This window comes from Garra rufa, chromosome 23, assembly GCF_049309525.1.
Source record: "Garra rufa chromosome 23, GarRuf1.0, whole genome shotgun sequence".
Taxonomy (NCBI): Eukaryota; Metazoa; Chordata; class Actinopteri; order Cypriniformes; family Cyprinidae; genus Garra; species Garra rufa.
The window spans coordinates 38016200-38036935 of NC_133383.1; the positions used below are offsets into that span (position 1 = coordinate 38016200).

At 36.6% G+C, this 20736-nt stretch overlaps 1 protein-coding gene across 3 annotated transcripts in view; it reads right to left on the reverse strand.

Moving 5' to 3' along the window:
• Positions 1–962: 962 nt before the first annotated feature.
• ptbp3 (polypyrimidine tract binding protein 3) overlaps positions 963–20736 on the reverse strand; it is a 36361-nt gene continuing 16587 nt past the window's right edge. For 2 of the 3 annotated variants that reach the window (XM_073829137.1, XM_073829138.1), the window contains 7 exons: positions 15218–15292; positions 14331–14470; positions 12364–12397; positions 11849–11941; positions 9328–9544; positions 6362–6439; positions 963–3832 (listed from right to left, as the gene is read on the reverse strand). In XM_073829137.1, the coding sequence (XP_073685238.1) occupies positions 3700–3832; positions 6362–6439; positions 9328–9544; positions 11849–11941; positions 12364–12397; positions 14331–14470; positions 15218–15292 (770 nt within the window). In that variant the 3' untranslated portion in view covers positions 963–3699. The remainder of the gene's footprint in view (positions 3833–6361; positions 6440–9327; positions 9545–11848; positions 11942–12363; positions 12398–14330; positions 14471–15217; positions 15293–20736) is intronic. The other variant, XM_073829139.1, reaches the window with a different exon arrangement.

A 20736-nucleotide genomic window follows, 5' to 3' on the forward strand; every position in this document is an offset into this window, starting at 1 on the left:
CGCCAACATTGAAACTGAGAAAAATGCCTTTAAAGTTTATACACCAGCTAGTCAAACAGGTTGACACTTTCGTTTCTCTGAAACGGGACAAAATTGAACCAGGAGACTTTGTCACAAGACATAACAGTTGTCACAAAGTCCATTTTAAGCCTTAACTCAATTTTGGCCAAATGTGTAGTTACTGTGCTTTGCCTTTGGAGGGTTGGGTCGCATTGTGCCACATCCAACATAGACAGTAATGGGTTCTTGTACCACATTATTAGCTTAGCAACATGATAACCTCAAACTCTATCTTTGTAATAAGCATAAAGAACAGGGTTAATTTTCACAGCCATTTTTGATTTAGATTTAGACGAAAATGCTTAATAGTCTTAATAGTCACATTTTAGTCTTTCATAGTTTTAGTCGACATAAGGTCATTGCATTTTTGTCAACTTTAAGTCATTACGTTTAGTCAAACATTTATTTTGGTAGCTATTTTATAATCTTCAAACAAAAATAGTCATTACTTCTAATAGTCTCTCTTTAGACCAAGGGTGCTCAACCCTGTTCCTGGAGATCTACCTTACTGCAGACTTCAGCTCTAACCCTGATCAAACACACCTGAACCAACTAATTAGGATCTGAAGGAGCACTTAATAACATAATTACAGACAGGTGTGTTTGATCAGGGTTGGAACTAAACTCTGCAGGAAGGTAGATCTCCAGGAACAGGGTTGGGCACCCCTGCTTTAGACCAAATCAGTTTAGCTTATGACAGGGGTTTTCAAACCTGTCCTGGAGCCTCCCCTGCCCTGCACATTTTGCTTGTCTCTCTCATCTAATACACCTGATTCAAATCATCAGCTCATTAGTAGAGACTGCAAGACCTGAATTGGGTGTGCCTAATAAGGGAGACATACAAAATGTGCAGGGCAGGGGAGGCTCCAGGACAGGTTTGAAAACCCCTGGCTTATGAGAAATCTGAATCAAGAATTGAATTTGGAAAAACTCAATGTTCACTTTTGAGTAGGTTAACATTAATGACACAGATAGGTATTTAATTAGGAATGCTGTGCCTTTAAGATGGAAGGCATGCATGTAATACTGACACATATTCGGTTTACGTTCACTTAAGCCATAACTGACTGTATTTATGTGAGATATTCAACACAATAGACATTTGGACTACTGATATTGGACACTTCTAACAGCGCAATTCCACCTGTCCCGCCTTTACTAACATTAGGTTAATCGACACCCTTCGGGTGCTGAGACCATTGTTTCAGATCACTAGTTCACGTTTTGGTAGCCTATCCGTCCACTGCGTCTTTCATACTGAGAAAAGATATGCAAACGCCCCTTATGATCCATTGACAGGGATGCACATTTTGAAAGAAAGTTAACTTAGCCTATAGGATGCGTTTTGAATGTCCGATAGCTTTCAAGAAACATTCTAGTCTGATTTCGTCTTGTTAACGATGACGCGACATAAATATATATTAGTTTTAGCTCACCAATGTCTCGTCTTAGTCACAGCACAAATGTTGGTTAACAGATATTTTTCATCATCTTTGTTGACAAAATGAATACTGGTAAATAATACATAGTACAAGCTCAATATTGGCATGTGCTGTGTTTTTCTACGATTGGACATGCTAACATCTAACTAAACTAAAATCAATCGAGACCTCAAATGCCACTCGAAACTCATAATGTATCAATTTTTGAATGGAATCAATGGAGGAGATGCTAGTTTTAGAGTAAACCATACTTGGAGCTTGCTTCCAAAAATCTGACAAGATTTCAATGGTCTCCATCAATTATTATCGAGTGTTGGAGGTATTTCCATTAGGTCAAGGTCAGGGGTGTCCAAACTCGATCCTTGAGGATCGGTGTCCTGCAGAGTTTAGCTTCAACTTGCCTCAACATACCTGCCTAGAAGTTTCTAGTATGCCTTGTAAGACCTTGATTTGCTGGATCAGGTGTGTTTAATTAGGGTTGGAGACAAACTCTGCAGGACAGTGGCCCTCTAGGACTTCGTTCGAGTTCCTCTCGAAGAGTTTCCTGTGCACTCCTAAGCTATTAGTCAGTTCAAATCAGTCACTTATTGGCTTTCATGGCAATTAGGATGCTGCCTTAGAAGGCAGCTGACTATGCAGCAGCTCACTAGGTTTTGGGAACTAGGTGGCGTCTCCGTCATTCAGAATCGCTTTTCCATTAATATTTGGTTTGGTCAGATGCAGAGGCATTTAGTGTGGGACTGCAAGGCAAAAGAGAGTGCCGCCCTCTTTTTTTTTGCTGTGACTCAATGGGCTTCGACTATGGTTTCTACAGAGCCCATGGCTGCAAACTCTCACACCTGTGGACAGAGCCGAGGAGTGAAAGAACAGAGTAGAGAGCACAGAACCTTCTGCCCCTCTGTGGAAAGATGGAAAACAAGAAGAATGAAAGGAAAAGACTCAACTAAGAGCAAGAAGGGGAACAGAATGGAGGAAATCATCAATTTCCCATCGAGATCACGGGCTATACCATTCACATTGAGAATTTCACTTAGGAGGAGGCGGAGCCTCCTATCAGGCTGGGCGTTGCTGATTGGAGCGTTTCAGTAGGGTTAACAGCTGGCCGTAGGTTTTCCGGAATGATCGTGCATGTTTGAAAATGGTCGCCCTGGTTCAGAGGAACCCGATCGACTGGACAACGACAACGCGTGCAGTTGCACACAGATGTTCTCTGACAGCATTGCAAGTGCAGAGAGCCCATGAGAGGCTGGTCTGTCCGATATAAAATTTTCATAACACAAGAAAAAAAAAAAAAAATCACGCCATTCACTATCTATTCACAGATGCCTACCATCTGGCTATACATCTTTGCACAGTAAACAGATATGAGGATGCCAAACATTCCCCACGGTGCCTGTCTTCAATTGAGATCGATCAAAGTGCAGAGAAACAAAAGGTTCGTAAGCCGAAACAGCTGCGACTTGTAAATGCACTCATTCTTGAATCCATAGCACTCTTATTTTAATGCTACTCTGAAGAAAAGGGACAAGCCCATTGGTCGAGGCCGTCGCTACAGATTTTTTTTTTCCAGCAGCACCTTGATGATGACGTCAGCGACATTCAAACGGTGACCGTGCGTTCAACACATCTCACAGGAGATGGGGCGCGCCATTGAAACAGCCAATGAGAATGTAGGTGTTGTTTTTTGGGGGAGGCTCAGAGGAAACTCCGTCCTCATTTAGGTCTAGGGAAACAAGGCCATTGGGCTACAGGGGTGTCAGTCTCCAATGCAATCGGCAAGTGTGCGGTGAAGAAACTTCCTCAGCATTTTGAGAAGATTCACCTTGTGTTAGTTTGCGTTTCACATCAACATAGTCCTCGCCAGTCGACTAAAGAGGGAGTCCTACTTCCTCCACACGGAGGTTCCCAGAAACATCACATTGTCATGGATATCCCATGTGTCTCCAGCCCTGGTTTCGTGAGAGTAAACCAAACTCACTCTCAGACTGTCTAAAGGTTCTGCAGTAGTCTCTTATTTGCTTTTTTTCTTCTTTTTTTTTCTCTAAGAAATCTCTAAAACTACCCCATGAATATCTGTAATTTTTTTTAAGAGTTTGTCAGCCAGTCTTGTTCTGTGAACGAAACAGTCAGACTGCTGAAGGTAGAAGGGCTGGAATGGGGAGGATGGGGAAAGGGTGTGTTTGTAGTGAAGGGGGTGCTAGATGGTGGATTTGGAGAAGGACACTCGCAGATGGTGGTTTTCTCCCAGGTCGTGGTTGTGGAGGTCGATAAGAGCCTGGATGGCTTCTTCCACCGAACCCAGCTGGATCAGCGCCATCTTGCGGTCCTTCCTATTAATCATATATGGATAGTGAAAATCAGACACTGGGTGATCCTGGGACAACTTAAATTTGGCCAAATTTAGGACCAGTTGACCCAATGACATAGAGATAAAGAAATTTTTAGAAACTGTAAAACACACATGCCAAGTTCTTGGAAATGTAGTCTTGGTATTTGTGTTGGTTTCAATTGGTTATTTATACCATTTTCAACAAAAGTTTAAATGTCAAGGGATAGTTCACCTAAAAATGAAAATTACCCCTTGATTTACTCACCCCCAAGCCATTCTAAGTGTATATAACCTTCTTCTGTTAGATACTAATACAATTGGAATTATATAAAAAAGAATATCTTGGGTTTCTCAAGCTTTATAATATAGTGGTTAAGATTTTTGAGCAAAATTATGCCCTCACACATTTTTTTAACAAAAATGCTTATTTTGTACTTCTAATAAGTGACTGGTGTTTTGTTTTGCTCTCTCCACTGCACTTCCACGTTCATCACTTCTCACAAGAGCTTACGCTTAAGTCCTACGTCATCACAGTGTAAGATAGAAATTACGGTTTATAAAGTTTTAAATAAGGACATTTTCGATCACAAATGCATTAATTAAAGGAACAATATGTAAAAAAAAATTAAGTATAAAAGAAAACACTCGAACAGTGTTATGTATTTTGTTGACTTGTGTACTTACATTACTCCCAAATGTTTCAAAGAATGTTTAAATCAAGACAAATAAGAATTTAAGTAGTGTAACAGACCATTTCATTGGGTCACCTGCCAATTATGTCAATTATGTTTATTTTGTAGAAAACATAGAAACACTAAAGACGCTTTATTTTGTTGTGGTTTGTACGGTTGCTCGATTATGGCAAAAAGCATAATCACGGTTATTTTGGTCAATATTGTAATCACAATTATTTAACACAATTATGACTGGGTCTAAAACTTTATATTGGTGATTAATCTAAAGATAGCAATACAACAGAAAATAAGATACAAATGAAAAAAGTAGCCTAACAGCCAACTACAGAAATTGAATGTAAAATAAAATTCAATGTAAGAATTAAACATGCTTTGTTTCTTATTAAAACAAAAAAAGTCCATTCAAGAGCGGTGAGTGTTTTTTCTCTTTGTATTTTTATGTTTTATTAATATTGAGCACAGAGACGGCAGAATAAATATTTTTTTGTTGCCGCTTTAAGAGCCACATGGATCCAATATGTATTATGATCACTGACAAGGGTTTACATGAATAATCACCAAGCACCTCATTTTGAAATATTTTTGCGCGTATTTGACCGTTTAGATGCGCACCTTAAAGATAACTTTCCATGTCCGTGTTCTGCTCTGTCTCTGAGCGCATAAACAGAACAGCGCAAGTTGTCTTTCATGATTTTAAAAACACAACATCAAAGAAACATTAATAAATCAAGCACGTCCCATTTTATGAAAGTCACACAATTTTGCGGATTTGCATGTGAAATTAGGCTTTTATGGAGGAGCGAAAACGCACCACTGCAGGGGTGCCCAACCCTGTTCCTGGAGATCTACTATCCTGCAAAGTTCAGCTCCAACCCTGAAGAAACACACCTGAACCAGCTAATTAATCTCTTAAGTAGCACTTTATAATTACAGACAGCTGTGTTGGAGCAGGGCTGGAACAAAAATCTGCAGGTAGGTAGATCTCCTGGAACAGGGTTGAACACCTCTGTACCACTGGAAAGGGGGCGGAATTGGGCGCAATAATCATTTCATCTTGATTACTGCATTTTCATGATCGTTTGAAGCCAAAATCGAAACTGAATTTTGATTAATTGCACGGCCCTAGTGGTTTTTATTAGACAGGTGACAAGTAGCATTATAACAGCACTTTTAACACACTCAAATGTATCTAGCATGATAAAACAGCACTGTTTTACCCCACATACGCATGACCGGAAGGAGCGAAAGTGGGTGACAAACTATGCCTTTGTTTCATTGTTTGTTTTGAAAATGTGCTTTCTAGAGGTGAAAACATTCACATTGTGCCTTTACCTTTAGAAGGTTTTATTAACCCTTGGGAGCCGTGTGGAGCACTTTTTTATGATTGATGGATGCACTTTATGGGACTTAAAAATCTCAACACCCATTTACTCCTAATAAAAAGCTTGGAAGAGCTAGGACATTTTTTTTTTTAAATAATTCTGATTGTATTTGTCTGAAAGAAGAAAGTCATATACACCTAGGACGGCTTGAGAGTAAATAAATCATTGTTGGGTGAACTATCCCTTTAATCAATGTAAATAGCAGTGTCCCTAAAGTGCCACCTAGGTACACACTTTTTCACAGTAAACTTAATATCACTGTTCACTTTTTAAGCAGATCATTTACACGATGTTTATAACATTCCATTTATGTGTTTTTACAAAACAACTCATCCTTATCAGCCATGTTGTTGTGAAGAATGGTACAAGCAGACTCTTTCCCATGTGAACAAATACTTAATAAAATGAGATAAATGAAGGCTGAGAACAACAACAAATGTAAAGAGAACTCACTGGAAAAACTTGAAGGCCTTGACTGTGTATCCAGAACTGGCAAACAGCTCTTTCAGAAAATCATCCGTAGTGGAGGGACTGGAGGAGGAAAGAAATAAAAACACAGTGTTTACAAAAGACAAAAAATAGCACCTTATCTGATGCCAGCAATAATCGAAGACATCTAGTGGAGTGAAACAACCGCTAATATGATAATATGCAGGATGTGATATGAATGAAATGTTGTGTATATTGCAATGTAGCCAACATCTAAAAAAATCCATAAGTATTTAATAAAGTTTAGTTTAATATAAATAATATAAAAATGCAAATAGTTTTGAGTTTTAATTCCCTCCCTAATCTTTAACTTAATTGTCATTTGCACATTTGCATTACAAGTTTTCTAACATGTTAGGTTTAAATATGCAAATGAGGCATTATTTAATGAAATACGCACTAATTTTCATACATTTCTAGTACAAAAATCTAAACACTGGATTAAGTCAGTTTCAAAATTATAGTTAAATTTTTTTGACATTTTAGAGTCAAAAGTTTTTACAGAGGGGATTTTGGGTACCTCATTTGGTCACGACATAATGCAGAAAAAACTTAGAACAGACAGAAAACACTATATTTGTTTACCATTTTTTTGGGGGGGGGGGGGGGGATGTTATATAAAATCAAACAAGTTATATGTGAACAAATCCCTCTGTAAAAACCTTCAGGATAAAGACAGGAATAAAAATGTAAAGTTTGGTGTGTGTAAGTGCTACTGAAGTGGAGATTTATGGCTCAGTGTAGGAGAAAAAACTCAATTTGAGAAAACGGCCCTTAAAAATATGCATTGTAATGAAATCTATTAACATAAATAGATAAAGTGCTATAAAAGAAACCCTTAACAGTGTTTTTGGATGTTTTCTTTCCACTAGTCAGAAAAAACACTATGTAAAACCAAAAAGCCCAAAATCTCAAACTTGACAGGTGCATGAAAAAACTGTGTTTTTGCCTGCAGTGTTTTCTCTTAAAGAGATAGTTCACTAGAAAAATTTTAATTTGATGTTTATCTGCTTACCCCCAGGGCATCCAAGATGTAGGTGACTTTGTTTCTTCAGTAGAACACAAACAAAGATTTTTAACTCAAACCGTTGCAGTCTGTCCGTCATATAATGGCAGTCAATGGGTTCTACGGCTTTTAGAGTCAAAAAAACATCCACAAACAAAACCAAATTAAAACCCTGCAGCTTGTGACGATACATTGAGTTGTTAAGACACTAAAAAATCAATATGTGCATGTTTGTGTGTTTTTTTGACTCTCAAAGCCATGGGTCCCATTGACTGCCATTATATGACTGACAGACTGCAATGGTTTGAGTTAAAACTCTTTGTTTGTGTTCTACTGAAGAAACAAAGTCACCTACATCTTGGATGCCCTGGGGGTAAGCAGATAAACATCAGATTTTCATTTTTGGGTAAACTATCCCTTTAACCCTTACACATAGGTGCAAAACTCTCATAAAAATATGATTTATTAATATTTTTCCCCACTTTTTACTGATGTCGATGTTTTAACCAAACATTCATAAATTTTTAGAATTGTAACACTTTAAATGCTGGTTTGTTTACATAATGCCACAGGTGTTTTTTTTTTACTGAAAAATATAAAATAGTAGTTAATTTCCATGTACTAAATGCTAAGCAGATATTTTTTCTTTGCTTATTAGATTCTTAGGTGTGTCAGTGAAGAACAACATTAATTTTGAGGCATTTAAGTTTTATATATGTTAGATTAAAAAAGAATAATTATATGCCAAATTTGAAAAAAAAAAATGGCACAATCAGGTAAAAAATGGTAAAAATGCAAAATATGAATCCTTGCCAAAGGAATAAATGTCTATTAGCAAATATTGCATCATTTTATAGTCAAATGGGTTGAAAAATTGCAGTTTTAATGGGTTTTAATGTGGACATTTTTGTCCTTAAAGGAACACTCCACTTTTTTTGGAAATAGGCTCATTCTCCAACTCCTCCCGAGTTAATAAGTTGAGTTTTACCTTTTTCAAATCCATTCAGCCGTTCTCCTGTTCTGGCAATATCACTTTTAGCATAGCTTAGCATAGATCATTGAATCCTATGAGACCAATAGCATCACTTTCAAAAATGACCAACGAATTTCGATATTTGTCCTATTAAAAGCTTGACTCTTCTGTAAGCTTCAATTTTCTAGGCCGTTAAGATTAGGAACTACACTCCTATTCCGGCGTAATAGTCAAGGAAGTTTGCTGCCGTAACATGGCCGAAGCAGGAGCAGTAATATCACGCAGCGCCTGAAATTCTGTCACAATTTCAAAAAGCCAGTCACATTGGAAGTTACCTAGCTGGGAACTAATTTCAGGTGCTGCGTGATATTACTGCGCCTGCTTCGTCCATATTACGGCAGCAAACTTCCTTGACTATTACAGTCAGAGTCAAGTTTTAAATAGGACAAATGTCGAAACTCGTTGGTCATTTTTGAACGTGATGCTACTGGTCTCATAGGATTCAATGATCTATGCTAAGCTATGCTAAAAGTGATATCGCCAGAACAGGAGAACGGCTGAATGGATTTCAAAACGGTAAAACTCAACTTATTAACTCGGGGGGAGTTGGAGAATGAGCCTATTTCCAAAAAAGGTGGAGTGTTCCTTTAAAGTCCTGAGTGTGAGTATTTTTTTGTACAGAGGGTAAAATTAATATTTTAAGGAAATGAGGGTGAAATATTACAATTTCAATAAAAATAAACACCTGAGCCAAAATTTATGCAGTTGGCATTAACACAGGCACACTTATAACTAAAAACTGAAATGGACAAAATGTCCATAAGGCCGCACAAGGGTTAAATTAGTCCAGCAAAACTGGGTTGTTTTTTGTTGCCGTTTTTTGAAACATGCTGTACTGAGCAATGAATGAGCATGTGGTGCCCGAAGTGTGGGTGTTTACCAGTCACTCACGGGATATTTGAGAGGTGCAGGGTGGCGGAGGGAGGGAAGATGTTCTGGAAGTTCTTGGAGCCGGGCTTTTTGAAGCGGTGCAACGGGCTCCCACTGAAGTCTTTGGTCAGGCCCTGATCCTCCTGACCCTCCCTGGGGAGCTGCACCGTCTGGTGCTTTGAGATGGTCACACGGATCACCTTACCATACAGACGCTGACCGTTCAAATGGCTCATCGCTTGACAAAACAAACCAAGAGATAATGTGTTACAGATAAGACACATCATATTACACTTACACTGAACAAATCTTTTTCTTACATTTGAACAACAAAGACATTTCTCACTCCAGTATGTCTGTTTAGCTCCAAGTACTTAACCTCATTTTGTAAACACATATGGCTTCATTCATAAAACAAGCAGAAGAGTAAATCATTTTGCAAATGATTTTTAATAAATTACTGTATAAAATGTTTTCTTAGTTGACCATTCTCAGGTAGATTTGTGTGAATCAAAAGCAAAACCATTCCTGCATAAATTTAATACATAAAAGCATTCTTATGCAAATTTCTGTGAATAATTCAGAAACCCTTTTTATGTAAATTTGTGTAAATCATTCGTAAATTGATTCACACATGAATTACTGTATACAACATTGATAAAACCATTCTTAGTTTCATCTCTTTGGAAATCAATAATAATGTGTTCTGTACTGTACATTGTTCGCAAAAGCATTTTTATGTTAATTTATGTGTTTAAATCATTAGCAGAACCATTCTTCTATAGATGAAAACCATGCATAAAATCCTTTTTAATTGCTTAGCAAAAACATTTTAATGTAATATTGTGTAAACCATTCATAAATTGATTCATACATAAATTACTGTATGAAACGTTAATAAAACCATCCTTAGATTCATCTTTGTAAATCAAGAACAAAACTGTTTTTACGTACTCTAAATTGTTCCCAAACCATTAAAACAGTTATTTATGTGAAAATAAATCAATAGCAGAACCATTACTCCATAAATTTAGATGAAAATTACGCATAAAACAATTCTCAAATGTCTTTTGCAAATTGATTCATACACATTGCTGTATAAAACACTGATAAAAACAGTTAATTTCTTTGTCAATCAATAGCAAAACCATTTTTTGCATACATTTCTGTGTTGTTTGCAGAACAATTCTTACATTAATTTGTGTAAATCGTTAGCAGAACCATTCCTCCGTAGATTTAGGTGAAAATCATGCATAAAATTATTCCTATGTAAATTTCTTAATATAATATAATATGTAATTTTGTGTAAATCATTCGCAAATTGATTCATATACAAATTACTGTATAGAACACTGATAAAAACAGTTAATTTCTTTGTAAATCAATAGCAAAACAATTATTACATGCATTTCTGTGTACTGTACATTGTTCATAAAACCATTCTTACATTAATCTATGTGTAAATCATTAGCAGAACCATTTCTCCGTCAATTTAGGTGAAAACTGTGCATAAAACCATTCTTATGTAAATTTATTTAAATAGTTTAGCTAATCTTTTTAATGTAAATTTGTGTAAATCATTTGAAAATTGATTCATACACAAATTACAGTATAAAACATTGATAAAAAGAGTTAATTTCTTTGTAAATCAATAGCAAAACTATTATTATATAAATTTCTGTGTACTGTACATTGTTTGAAAAAACAGTATTATATTAATGTATGTGTATTTTGGTGGCAAAACCATTCTTCTGTAAATGTCTGTGTAATGTGTTTGCAAAACCTTTCTGTAAATTTCAGTAAATCATTGGCAAAAATGATTTTCAAATTAAATTACTGTATAAAATATTATATTATAAATATTATTTAATTTTAATATAAATAGTAAAATTGTTTTAATAATTTCTGAGCACGGTACATTATTCGCAGTTGTTTCATAAATTGCTATGTAAATCATTCTCAAAAACATTCTAGCACAAAATTTATGTGCAAATAATGTTCAAAGTGTAAACTGTAAATGTATAATTCAATAGGAAAATTTACACACAAGCGATTTACACAAATTAATTTTTTCCAACGAATGATTTCTGAATTCACTGCATCCAAAAAAATAATAATTCAGGCACTGACAACCTGCACCTTTGCATTAAAATAATAACAAAATCCATGTTTTTGTTTATAGCTATGAAACATCAAAACATCGCAATCTGCAATCAATACTTAAAAGCATTTGTTCCTGCATTTAAATATGGTTATCACAACCAAACCAGTCCTTTCCTACATAAAAGATTCTTTTTCAATTCTGCTTTCTCCTTCTTAATTGCATCAGAATATTCCAATGTATCTAAATTATCAGACATCAAGTAGAAAAATGTAATTTTATAAATATTTCATTCATGGCACTGGCGACATCCACCAGCGATACAAGCACACTGATTTGTAGCTTTAATACAGACACAGAATACGCAGATAAAGACGACTGATCAAAGGATGAAGAGAATGTATCAAGATGAAAAGGATTTCAGTGTAATGCCTGACGTACCGAGCTGGGCTTGCGTGGCGTCTGCCATCTGTATTAAGGCATTCTCTTTCTTGTTGAACAGAATCTTGACTCTGTGAACATCTCCGTACACTCCTGCCGGGATAAAAGAGAAATTTCTTTTTTTTTTGTGCTCGAACACAGTGTGAACACAATTTACAGCAAATAATATGTTATCTGTGGATCTCAGTGTTTCATTATTGAAGGCAGAGGGCGACAGTAACTCCTCACATGCTCAGAGCGAGCAAACATTTGAAAGGATATCACTCACACTGAGGTCTGTCTCTGATGTTGACAGTTATTAAATTGTAGAGACAATAACAATGGCACACACTGAGCGTGTGTATGGGAGAATTTCCAACATTCATATGACGGGTCACAACGTGCAATCTGCAAATAATCTCCCGACTGTGTATTTGCAAGGAAATGGTCTCATCGCTCAGCCTCTATCCTCTACTGCCTTCATAAAAACAGCCGTCTGCACATCTAATCTAGAGGAGTAATAAATTCATCCTTACCGAATAAAATGAAGAGCCCGTGTGGTGTTATGCTCTGCAAGAGATGAGACATTATCAAAGAGATCACTCAATAGTACTGAAATGTGCTAAAAAGTGCTGGGAAAAGATGAAATGAGTGCGTGTAAAATGTATGAAGAAACATTAATAGATTTAATTTTAATTAATAGGAATTTGCAGTGAAACATGTTGATCACTTTAACCTGAATAGTGGCCACTAATGGTGTAGAGTTAAATAAAGAAAGTGTCTTGTGCTGAGACTGAATAAAGATGAAAATAGGTTTGGATTAACTCATATAACAGGACAAAAACTCCCTTTCAGTAAGGGAGGTTAAAGGCACTGATATTTAAGGTCAGTGAGTGTTTAGACTTACTGCATAGTCTTTGTACAATACTATAGGCTACAGTAATAGCTCAGAATAGTCATTGACCTTTACATACACATACATTTTTTACAAAAAAAAAAGCATTTTATGTAACTGCACACACCAGAAAGAACTATATATATTGTGTTTTTACATTTTTTATTGTGAAATATGTTATTGTAATGTATTTTTTATTAAACAAATGCAGCCTTGTTCAGCAGAAGAGACATCAAAAACATTCAAATACAGACAGAGAGATGACAGACAGACAGACAGACAGACAGACAGACAGACAGACAGACAGACAGACAGACAGACAGACAGATAGATGACAGACAGACAGACAGACAGACAGACAGATGACAGACAGACAGACAGACAGACAGACAGACAGACAGACAGACAGACAGACAGACAGATAGATAGATAGATAGATAGAATAGACAGACAGACAGACAGACAGACAGACAGACAGACAGACAGACAGACAGACAAACAGACAGACAGACAGACAGACAGACAGACAGACAGACAGACAGATAGAATAGACAGACAGACAGACAGACAGACAGACAGACAGACAGACAGATAGATAGATAGATAGATAGATAGATAGATAGATAGATAGATAGATAGATAGATAGATAGATAGAATAGACAGACAGACAGACAGACAGACAGACAGACAGACAGACAGACAGACAGACAGACAGACAGACAGACAGACAGACAGACAGACAGACAGACAGATAGATAGATGATAGACAGACAGACAGACAGACAGACAGACAGACAGACAGACAGACAGACAGACAGACAGACAGACAGACAGACAGACAGACAGACAGACAGACAGACAGACAGACAGACAGACAGACAGACAGACAGACAGACAGACAGATAGATAGATAGATAGATAGATAGATGACAGACAGACAGACAGACAGACAGACAGACAGACAGACAGACAGACAGACAGACAGATAGATAGATAGATAGATAGATAGATAGATAGATAGATGACAGACAGACAGACAGACAGACAGACAGACAGACAGACAGACAGACAGACAGATAGATAGATAGATGATAGACAGACAGACAGACAGACAGACAGACAGACAGACAGACAGACAGACAGACAGACAGACAGACAGACAGATAGACAGATAGATAGATAGAATAGACAGACAGACAGACAGACAGACAGACAGACAGATAGATAGATGATAGACAGACAGACAGATAGATAGATGATAGACAGACAGACAGACAGACAGACAGACAGACAGACAGACAGACAGACAGACAGACAGACAGACAGACAGACAGACAGACAGACAGACAGACAGACAGACAGACAGATAGACAGATAGATAGATAGAATAGACAGACAGACAGACAGACAGACAGACAGACAGACAGACAGATAGATGACAGACAGACAGACAGACAGACAGACAGACAGACAGACAGACAGACAGACAGACAGACAGACAGATAGATAGATGATTTGCAGTGGAAGGGCTCAGAGAAAGGGTGAGTCACTTATGTTGACATGAGTTGTGTCAAGGGACAGTGTTGAGGATGGGGATGGAAACTCACGTCGGGGTTGAGGTTGGAGACGAGGAGAACAGAGTGGATGGCGGTATGGGCCATGCCGTGGATGGTCATCCGTCCTGTCATTGCTGATGAAGGGATGGTGAGAGGTCCCAGAGCACCAGGCATCGCCTGCATAGACAGACCTGAGCGGAGCGCAGCCCGGCGGGAAGAGGGCAGATGGGAAGGGGAAGACAGGAGAGGAGGGGTAATGTGAGAGAGAGGAAGGGAACGTTCTAGAACAATCACTCGTTTTCACAACCTGTTGCCGCTTTTTCAGATAAACAACATAAGGTCTTGTAATAGCTTATTAAATCAATGTGTTCAGGCATGCTGGGTAAAATTAGTCCAAATGAGTATTGAATTGGATGGTAGTAAGAGGTTTAAATAAAGCCAGCAGAGATCAGGGTCAGGAGTGTGAAAACAGAGCTAAGCTCGGGAGTGAAACAACATGCTTCATATTTGATTTGAGTGAACAAATATTCAGTTGTAAATAATCTTAAATAAATGTTACGTGAATAATATTTCAGAAAACCTAAATAAAGATTAGCCCAGAGTGACTTTTAATGATGAAATATGTAATTAAAAAAGCAATGCAATCCACTTAAATTGGATGTATTGATCGCATAAATCAAAACAGGGTGCAAACTAATCAATAGCCAATTCAAATGCAAAGCTTTCTGTCTGTTTTCACGTGACGTCAATACTTCTGTTTGTGTTCAGTCCCTCTTTGCTCATTTTGCTGGTGTCAATCTGCAGATGCGTCTTGCAAGTGGCTCAGGTGATGACACCGTAATACCTCCAATTATTCAGTCTGAAGACTGCCGTGAGCCACACGACGCTGCCTCCATTATGGAGATGTGATGTGAGAGTGTGACTGTCTGAAAGCTTACCTGCCTGAGGGAAACCGATAGCAGGGGCGAAACCAGCCGCCCCGGGGTATGGAGAGGAAATTATCCCAGGAGCCCCTGCACACACACACACACACACACACACACACACATATATATATAGGGTCAACAATGACAAACAACTGATTTATAAAATGAGAGCACAAGCACATAACAGGATAGTGATAGCAGTGTGTGTGCATCTACATTAACACAATGAGCTTTTTCAGGGTAAGGAAAAGTCTAATATTTAAGATTTATAAAATGACACTTATTGTTGAAGCAAAAGATTTTAATTTCTGAGGAAATTCATTTTGATATTTCTTTGTGGGTGTACAATTATACTGTACATGTCATGTTCTGATAACATAAGTAAGATAAAAGCCTAATGACAATGATAAAGATAAACCTTATTATTAAATAGTTTTACATAACCTTTTATTATTTTTTCATGGGGAAAAATGAACTTGTCTTGTTAAAATATCTATCTGATGAATGAGTGACAGTCAACTTTGTGTGACCAAAAGACTCATATGGAAATTTAATTTAATATATAATAAATTGGATTAAGCATTCATTTGTAGTTTATTTTTCACTTGTCTGTTCAGTTTTTATCCTGATTATTAGTATACAAGTATTATTATTATTATTATGCCTATTTGTATTGCAAACCAGTGTCTGAGTGATACTATCTGATTATTTATTATTATTATTAATATTTTTATTGCAAATGAGTGTCTATGAGTGATACTATCTGATTATTTGATTATTATTATTATTATTTTAGTTTTTATTGCAAATCAGTGTCTGAGTGATAAAATTTGATTATTTTTGTTAAACATTATTATTATTATTTATGTTTTTATTGCAAATCAGTGTCTATGAGTGATACAATCTGATTATTATTATTATTATTATTATTATTATTAAATATTATTATTATTGTTGTTGTTTTTTATTGGAAATCAGTGTCTATAAGTGATACTATTTGATTATTTGATTATTATTATTATTATTAATAATAATAATTTCATAGCAAATCAGTGTCTATGAGCGATACTATCTGATGATTTATTATTATTATTAATATTTTTATTGCAAATCAGTGTCTATGAGTGATACTATTTGATTATTATTATTAATATTAATAATAATATTTTTATTGCAAATCAGTGTCTATGAGTGATACTATCTGATCATTTTATTATTATTATTATTATTATTAATAATAATAATATTATTTTATTGTAAATCAGTGCCTGAGTGATACTATCTGGTTATTTTATTATTATCTATATTATTTTTTATTATTATTATATTTATGTTTTTATTGCAAATCAATGTCTATGAGTGATACTATCTGATTTTATTATTATTATTAAGGTTTTTTATCACACATCAGTGTCTGAGTGATACTATCTGATTATTATTATTATTATTTATTTAACAGTTTAAATTATTAGGTTCTCATAGATTCTCACAGTAATTTTTTTTTATTTTTTAATCTTTTAATCTATGTCATTTAAAACTACGTCAAATTCAAAAGACATTTAAAGATGATGAACTGGAGATTATATAATTTCTGACATATATACCATTAGAAACACAATGTCCATTTATTTGTTAATTAAATATTAACACATAAAATATTTTTATATATATTTTGACCATTTATGATACGGCTAGGTTAATGCATTTAGTCATGTGATGCAACTTCCCAAGTAATGTTATTTTTATAAATAATAAATATATTCATAAAAACACTTTGTACCTTGAAAATACATTTAACGGTTTTAAAATAATAATCTTAATAACAATAGTGACAACAATAATTTATTTAAGGTGCAAGGGCAATATATTATTAACTTGTATTGGTTACACCACATGGCATTTTAAAGTCATGAAATATAAAACTTAAAAAAAAAAAGGGTAGGAAAGTATTTCAAAACCATACGAATTATAAGATTTTACTGTTATAAATTAAATTTAAATATTTTCCCTTTTCCCTCTCCTTTTTCTGAAAAATTATTGACTGATCCACTTAATAGATCTGCTTTATTAAAAAAATATAAAATCACTAACCCTGCAAAAGCCTTAAATAAATGATATTAACAGCAGAACAGCACAATCTATAAAAGAGACGCACATACATCTGTTCTGTACTCCCTGTATCACCAGTTTTATTATCCTCCTATAATTTCGAGCTGACTATGGCTTGCTGAGACCTGCACGCTCATGTAATTCACAATTTGCCCGTGTAATATCTTGAATTCCCAAGAGAGACAGGCTTAAGTGTGACACCATTGTTTAAAATGGATTTATTCAGCCCATTGAGATGTAAACCAGCACAGAGCTCAGAACAAGCAGTGTACATACATTTCAAAACAGTCCTACTGACAACAATAAAACATTTTCATGAGGGGTGTTGCGGCAGAAGACCAACAAAATGGCAGCGGTCTAATAAAAGCTGCCATTTGAACACCTTTTATAGCTTTAGCGGGCGTCTGGAGACGTCATCCAGCGCCCCTGAGATTCCTGCCTGCACCCAGAAACAATTCATCAGCTCTGATTTACAGACACACGCACAAGAATACACACCGGCCTTATCAGTATCCACACCGCCTCTCGTTCTAGACGGGTGCGAGTGATTTACAGAGCCTGAGACAACAAGATGCGTGGATGGGCAGCCACAGTTATCTGCCGCCCCCTCTGACAATCACACACACAATAAATCTACTGTGCACATGCTGTCCGGCCCACAGAACTTTGTGTGCATGTGCGATAAGGCGTGCCCTTTGATAGTGTGCATGCAACTGACCGATAGCATTATAATAAAACACACAGATCGACCAGGTAAGGAGGAAGTGAGGAAAATATCTCTTACACTGGTATTTCTAATAGAAAGGAAGTTTATTAGATAAACAGACAGGTTTGATTAAAAAAAATGAAATGTCAGTGTAAACACAGACAAAAAATGTCCTTGGTATCAACAAAGCGGGGTGTAGATAGAGCTGAAAAAATTTCAAATGAACATTTGCTGAAAATTAACTGACCCTGAGCCAAGATGTAAATGAGTTTGTTTCTTCATGTGATCAGATTAGAGAAATGTAGCATTACATCACTTGCTAACCAATGAAGCTCAATTCACTCCTTTGGAGTGAATGGGTACCGTCAGACAGCTGATAAAAACATCACAATAATCCACACCACTCCAGTTCACCAAGTTTGTTTCTTAATGTGAACAGGTTAGAGAAATGTAGCATTACATCACTTGCTCACCAATGGATCCTCTGGAGTGAATGGGTGCCGTCAGAATAAGAGTCTAAACGGCTGATAAAAACGTCACAATAATCCACACCACTCCAGTTCACCAAGTTTGTTTCTTAATGTGAACAGGTTAGAGAAATGTGGCATTACATCATTTGTTCACCAATGGATCCTCTGGAGTGAATGGGTGCCACCAGAATAAGAGTCTAAACGGCTGATAAAAACGTGACAATAATCCACACCACTCCAGTTCACCAAGTTTGTTTCTTAATGTGAACAGGTTAGAGAAATGTGGCATTACATCACTTGCTCACCAATGGATCCTCTGGAGTGAATGGGTGCCGTCAGAATAAGAGTCTAAACGGCTGATAAAAATTTCACAATAATCCACAACACTCCAGTTCACCAAGTTTGTTTCTTAATGTGAACAGGTTAGAGATATGTGGCATTACATTACTTGTTCACCAATGGATCCTCTGGAGTGAATGGGTGCCGTCAGAATAAGAGTCTAAACGGCTGATAAAAATTTCACAATAATCCACACCACTCCAGTTCACCAAGTTTGTTTCTTAATGTGAACAGGTTAGAGAAATGTGGCATTACATCATTTGTTCACCAATGGATCCTCTGGAGTGAATGGGTGCCACCAGAATAAGAGTCTAAACGGCTGATAAAAATTTCACAATAATCCACACCACTCCAGTTCACCAAGTTTGTTTCTTAATGTGAACAGGTTAGAGAAATGTGGCATTACATTACTTGTTCACCAATGGATCCTCTGGAGTGAATGGGTGCCACCAGAATAAGAGTCTAAACGGCTGATAAAAATGTGACAATAATCCACACCACTCCAGTTCACCAAGTTTGTTTCTTAATGTGAACAGGTTAGAGAAATGTGGCATTACATCACTTCCTCACAAATGGATCCTCTGGAGTGAATGGGTGCCGTCAGAATAAGAGTCTAAACGGCTGATAAAAACGTCACAATAATCCACACCACTCCAGTTCACCAAGTTTGTTTCTTAATGTGAACAGGTTTGAGAAATGTAGCATCACTTGCTCCCCAATGGATTCTCTGAAGTGAATGGGTGCCATCAGAATGAGAGTCCAAACAGCTGATAAAAACGTCACAATAAACCACACCACTCCAGTTCACCAAGTTTGTTTCTTAATGTGAACAGGTTAGAGAAATGTGGCATTACATCACTTGCTCACCAATGGATCCTCTGGAGTGAATGGGTGCCGTCAGAATAAGAGTCTAAACGGCTGATAAAAATTTCACAATAATCCACAACACTCCAGTTCACCAAGTTTGTTTCTTAATGTGAACAGGTTAGAGAAATGTGGCATTACATCACTTCCTCACAAATGGATCCTCTGGAGCGAATGGGTGCCGTCAGAATAAGAGTCTAAACGGCTGATAAAAACGTCACAATAATCCACACCACTCCAGTTCACCAAGTTTGTTTCTTAATGTGAACAGGTTTGAGAAATGTAGCATCACTTGCTCCCCAATGGATTCTCTGAAGTGAATGGGTGCCATCAGAATGAGAGACCAAACAGCTGATAAAAACGTCACAATAAACCACACCACTCCAGTTCACCAAGTTTGTTTCTTAATGTGAACAGGTTAGAGAAATGTGGCATTACATCACTTCCTCACAAATGGATCCTCTGGAGTGAATGGGTGCCGTCAGAATAAGAGTCTAAACGGCTGATAAAAACGTCACAATAATCCACACCACTCCAGTTCACCAAGTTTGTTTCTTAATGTGAACAGGTTTGAGAAATGTAGCATCACTTGCTCCCCAATGGATTCTCTGAAGTGAATGGGTGCCATCAGAATGAGAGACCAAACAGCTGATAAAAACGTCACAATAAACCACACCACTCCAGTTCACCAAGTTTGTTTCTTAATGTGAACAGGTTAGAGAAATGTGGCATTACATCACTTCCTCACAAATGGATCCTCTGGAGTGAATGGGTGCCGTCAGAATAAGAGTCTAAACGGCTGATAAAAACGTCACAATAATCCACACCACTCCAGTTCACCAAGTTTGTTTCTTAATGTGAACAGGTTAGAAAAATGTAGCATTAAATCACTTGCTCCCCAATGGATTCTCTGAAGTGAATGGGTGCCGTCAGAATGTCAAAACAGCTGATTAAAACATCGCAATAATCCACACCACTCCAGTTCATCAATTAACATCTTGTGGAGTGAAAAGCTGAGTGTTTGTAAGAAACAAATCTAGCAT